The sequence below is a fragment of the Hipposideros armiger genome, unplaced genomic scaffold (assembly GCF_001890085.2).
Source record: "Hipposideros armiger isolate ML-2016 unplaced genomic scaffold, ASM189008v1 scaffold_76, whole genome shotgun sequence".
In the NCBI taxonomy this organism is placed as follows: Eukaryota; Metazoa; Chordata; class Mammalia; order Chiroptera; family Hipposideridae; genus Hipposideros; species Hipposideros armiger.
The window spans coordinates 3,313,238-3,318,910 of record NW_017731426.1 but is presented as its reverse complement, the minus strand read 5'-3'; the positions used below and the strand labels follow the sequence as shown (position 1 = coordinate 3,318,910).

At 35.1% G+C, this 5,673-nt stretch overlaps 1 protein-coding gene across 2 annotated transcripts in view; it reads right to left on the bottom strand.

Annotated features, from left to right (window-relative positions):
- PTPRO (protein tyrosine phosphatase receptor type O) overlaps nt 1-5,673 on the bottom strand; it is an 87,436-nt gene that overhangs the window by 27,725 nt on the left and 54,038 nt on the right. For both annotated transcript variants that reach the window (XM_019643254.1, XM_019643255.1), the window contains one exon: nt 2,260-2,295. In XM_019643254.1, the coding sequence (XP_019498799.1) occupies nt 2,260-2,295 (36 nt within the window). The remainder of the gene's footprint in view (nt 1-2,259; nt 2,296-5,673) is intronic.

The following is a 5,673-nucleotide window of genomic DNA, read 5'->3' as shown; positions in this document are numbered from 1 at the left end:
CCTCTTGTAATTGCAGAAGTCAAACATGACTTGTATTCATCTTTTGTTATTGGTATATATTGAGTATTACAATTTTAATAGTTTTTTCCTTTCTTAAAACATGTATACATCTTTTTGGTACCCTCCACATATTAAACTTCCTTGAGACAGAAGAAACACACTATAGATCATAAATATTTGCATATGTCATCTTGCTCCATTGGGTCCACATGGGCAACATTAATGTCATGCTCCAGACGACAGAGCCAAGGCTAAGAGAGTCAGGTGAGTAGTCCAAGGTCACATGGCTTCTAAGCTGTAGAACCATGACTAGAACCTGGGGAAGATGATTTCTGGTTAAAAACTTTCTCACTTCAAACTTGCCACCCTTCTAAAAAATTGGCTACATGTGAGGCTCCTGTCCTGGAATGAACTCCATTAGAACTGCACTCACTGGGTGCAATCTTTGAGCAGTGCATTGACCTTAAAGTTGGATTTAACGATTTTAGTTTTCATCTCAGTACCAGGAAAATGGAAGCACCCATAGGGAAAGCAAACAAGACAAAATATGTACAGGCTAGAAAAAGCAAAAGCAGAAAGGAGAGAAAAAAGAGAGACAGAGGAAGAACCAGGAAACAAAAGTATGAAAGTCAGGGAGAGAAGGAGAATGGTAAGAAGGAGAAAAGGAAAGCTGCGAGATCAGTCGAACAAAGATTTAGAGGGAAAAGGGGAAAAAAAAGGTAAATGGAAAGGTTGGGGGAGGGGGTAAGCCCAGCAAAAAAATGGCTTTTAGAGAAGGAGGCAGGATTAGAAAGAAAATGAGAGGAGGGAATGAGGAAGCTTTTTGACATGAGGTTTTGGCTTGTGGGCAGTTTCCACCACTGCTACGCTGCCGTACCCAAATTTTGTCCACATCCTGTTTCCCCTTTTTCTCTCTGCCTGCGTCTTGGGAGGAACAAGCCCTGCTAGAGTAAACCCTTTTGGCCCCCAGACCCGGTCCTTGAACTGCTGTAGTCTATATCTCTCTGCCTCACTTAATAACCCAACCAATAATTTTGGGCAACAAAGTCTTTCTGTTTCTGTCAAATCATTTTCTTTCCAGGTGACAGTCCCTCTCCTCTGTTTAGGCTGGCCTTGTCTTTCTACATCACTTGATATATGGCATGTGTACTGATTTGAAATAGATTTAGAAAAAACATTATTCTGTTATCCATATATGCCCAAAAACATCATAATAAATTTCTATTTGTCAAGGATAAATAGAAATATTTTTGCATCAACTTTTCTTTTGTATTATGGACTTGACTTGTTTTTCCCCATTATCATAAGTGCCATAAATCTGGGTGGAACCCCTGATGCCTCATATTAATTCACCAATATTCTATACTAAGCAAGTATCAAGGATGAACTCTATTTATAAGAATGGTCCACTCTTCATATGTAGAATTTTAACTACATGCCTAGAGGTGATAATCTAATTACACTTTTGAAATCAACTGACGGTTAATTTTCACCCATCAGAATCTTAATTCTTATGACTTAACAGTTCAGTTGATAAGTGAAAACACAGGCCAGCAAGAGTAATTGTCTTTTTCTATTTATTATAAAGATTTCCTGAGACAGCATTTCTCAAAGTGTTTATTATAACACCTAATATAGTAAAAGTCTTTCCTTGCAATAAGCACAGAACTTCAAAATACAGAATGGCAAAGGTTTTTGTACAATTTTGATGTAACTAAAAGTTAGATTTTTTTTATAGTTTAAAATAACAGACTTTCTTCTGCAAGGCTTTTATAATTCTGAACAAGCCATTTTCTCTCAGATTTCATATGGTGATAATTTTTCTTATTCCTAGTTTCTGTGATACACTTTCTTAGTACTCATTGCCACCCATACGTGTAAACACACCAACACATAATAGCTTAGCTCTTTTAATATGCATTTGCCTCTTTTTCAAGCATACTATCTATTTAAATACAAGCAATCTTTTTTATTTGGAAAGGTAAGATCATTATGAAGAACATTTTTAAATGAAATATTTTAAAATGAAATAGTAAGAAGAACTTACTGTATTTATATACTTCAAAGTTGCGAAGAGACTAGCTCTTAAATGTGCTCGCCACAAAAGTAAAATGATAGTTATATGACATGATGGAGGTGTTAGCTAATGCTTGATGGTAATCATATTGCAATATGTAAATGTATCAAGTCAACACATTGCATGCCTTAAACTTACACAATGTTAAATATAAATTATATCTCAATAAAAAAGAAACTTACTTAGTCAGTTTTCGCTTCTTTAAACCATTTTTACTCCTGAAAATTATAAAAAAAAAAGACAAATTTATCAGGGCAAAATAATTGATTAACATATAGATTAAAGTTGAAGAGTTTTAAATCATTACATCAGACACCTCAATTTTATTTAATTTTCATTAAACATATCTCTGGTTTGTTTATTTCTCCTTAAATTAGAAAATGATAATTTCAGATTCATTTTTTAAAACAGTGTTAGATTGCAGGAATACATCTTTACTTTATAGTTAATGTTTGCCAAAAACTGAATTGTGAAAATATATTGTAATTTCTTATTACTAGTGATTTAGTTGCTAAAGTGTTTTGTAAATATATAGAAGTATCTATCGCATGAATACGTCAGTATCTACAGGCAAGAAGTAAAGAATCAGGGGATTAAAGTGAGAAATAATGATGGGAATGTGGATATATTGGTCTGGTAAAGATTAAATTAACTCTTTTGGATGTTTTTGTTGGGCATGTGAATTTGTATTATCGATGTTGTCTTGTATCTTATATTGTATCTTATATAATTCTACTGTGGCATTGTTCTTACTCAATTCTGAACTAGTTTTTAAGCTATTTGAAGAACTGGACCTACTTGTTTGTTCCTAATTCATTATTAGTGTGTAAGCTCAAACACATGTAATGCTAAGGTATGCTTCAGCTAATTACATTTAAGGGGGTATTTAGGGTAACTGTTTTCAACCAAAAAGTAAGATAAGTTAGCTGATGTTAAGATAGTATCTGCTGAAACACTTTATTATTGTCTTATATAAATAACAAGTATTGATACATGTCTGAATGTGAGTGACAATTTTTATAAGTAACTTTCAAAGGTATTTAAATATAGATAGAAATATAAACAATAAATCTATAGTAAATAACTGGTTGTGATTTGGGTAGTCTCATGTGCCAAACTATTTATAATGAAAAGTATGAGTGCTTGGCTACCTCGATGTCCAGAAAGCTTTCAGCAGAATGAAGAACTACTTCCTCGGTGCCATCATAGCACTTTTCTCACAGAGTACTTCTCAGGTTGTCTGACTGTCAGTTGTGCATCCTTTCCCTGCTAGACTGTCTTCCCCTCTCCCCACTCCCCAGAACTGAGCACAGATAATGGAACACATAGTGGGTGGCCAATACATGCTTAGTTAATTGAATTGAAACAATTCAATGTTTGCTCTGTTACCCTCACAATTGCTTAATGATTCAATTAAGAAGTTGATGCTAGGCTTGGGCTTGTGAGGTCCCACTGGGGAAATGGGACTTGTGGATTGAAAGGAAGTAATGCAGGATAGAAAATGTACAGAAATACCCATAAAGGCAAGTGACGTTTCCAGTTTTTATTTTTCTGTTTTCAGGTAGTATTTATTTCTTCCCAATTCTGAGTGAAGACAAGCCATTTCATAGTTCCTGTCCTATTTTTTCTCCCTCATCCTCTCACTGTCTTCCATACTTGGGATTTGGAGGGAGTAGATATTCCAGGTTTTACTTTACCTCTCCCTCATCCCCTCAAAAAACAAAACACAACACTGTGATATTGGACAGAGCTGTATCATATAAACATGTGGGAACTTAAAAGACATGCCTCTTGAATAATTTTTACTCAGCTCTTGCAATGACAATTTCATTAGCTTTTGGAATCCCACATTTACGTGGTGTAGCAGGAGTCAATTACTTTAGTGCTTTATGAAAGCAAAATGTTAACACAGATAACAAACAGTTCTGGTAAAGTCAGTAGGCTGCCGACATGTTCTGAGATTGTGAATTACAAAGAGGAAAATAAGAAACATTTCCTATCCAAAACAGACTTTAAGGGAAACTGGGAAGAAGCAAATGTATGTGGGAGGGTGACGCTGAATAAATTCAGCACTGAAATCTTAAGCTGCTACTATTCAACAGCTGTGTAGAAATCTGACTTATGGAGAAGGGACACTTTTTTTTTCTTTTAATTTCATTCATTAATTGAATGAACTTTGAACACAATATAAAAGTTTTCCACACATTTTATATGACTTATTGTCATATATTTTCATAAGTGTATGCCTTCATGATTTGTGTACAACTTTCATTGTTCTGACTACATTTCACTGAATTCCAATAGATCCCCAAAGGTTCCTGTATCCTAAGGCTGTTGGCCATGACAGTGTGGAATTATGAGTTGCCAAAGCCACAGTGATAGAATTTTCCTACATTTTCAATTGCTGTGTTAATTCTAAAACTAAAATCAGGGGGAAATTCACTTTGGAACATATAAGCTAAGGCTTTGCTAACAATTTTAGCTTCAGCACATTATGGAAAGAGTTAGTGTGTGTTTGTCCATATTACAGTGAATACCTTGGGCGATGTTTAGGGTATCATGTTGCCATTACAAAAGGTTTTCTGAATAACTGATAAATAACATCTATCAGACATACAGTATATATATATGGATATAGGATCATGCACTTCTTTTAATTTTTCCCTTTCACTTTTGTTAGGTAAGGTTCAAAACCCTAATGACTTCCAGAAGTAAAGATGCATTCTTCATAAGTTCTTCAGGGTATGACACTCTTAGAAAGCCAGCCAGATTGAAATTCATTGCAAAGAAGAATATGAAGCAATGGCAGAGACATGAGGTTTAGATGGTTAAAACAAACAAACAAATCCCCTCCCCGCAAAAAACTTTAGATGTCCCCAATTTCATAAGCACTATTTATTTTCTGATGAACTAAATGGAAATCATTCCCAAATCTTTAAAAAGGTCTTTAGAGTGATGTGTCATTCTCCGAATAGAATGTGCAATAACCGTGAGTCAAGTTGATCATTTTAAACTAAGTGTTGCTTCATGTTTGAAATGTCAACTGCTGAGGATTTGAAATAGGCAGATGAGTAACTTGAGTACAGCATGAGGGTGATTATGCTACTAAGGAAAAAGAGAGTAATCACACTGAATCTATAGATAGAGCAAGTCCAAACGAGATGGTTTTCCTTGAACAGGAAACACCATCTGAGATCCTTCAAGTTAGAAATCCTGGCAGAGTACAGCCTTAGACTACGCCGACTGAGCACTAGCTCTCTACATAGATTCTGCTATCACCCCAGGAGAAGCTTCAAGCAACAATGAAAGGGAAAGTCTTGATTTCCATGTGAACCACTAGAGGCATGAAGAGTGTTTTGGAAAATCAATAGGAACCTATCTTTCCAAGAAGTTGACAGTTTAGAGAAGAACTTGGGCAGTGTGTTAGGAAGGAGGCAGGCGAGTGGCTCTGTTATTTGTGGCAGTTGTTAACAGGGTACGTGAAATATAAAGACAAACACATCTAAAGGAGGTTTAAAAAATGACTGTTTTGCAAATGAATGCAGGGGAAAATATCCCGAGTTATTTGATAAAAAGTAGCAAATAGTAGGGAATTC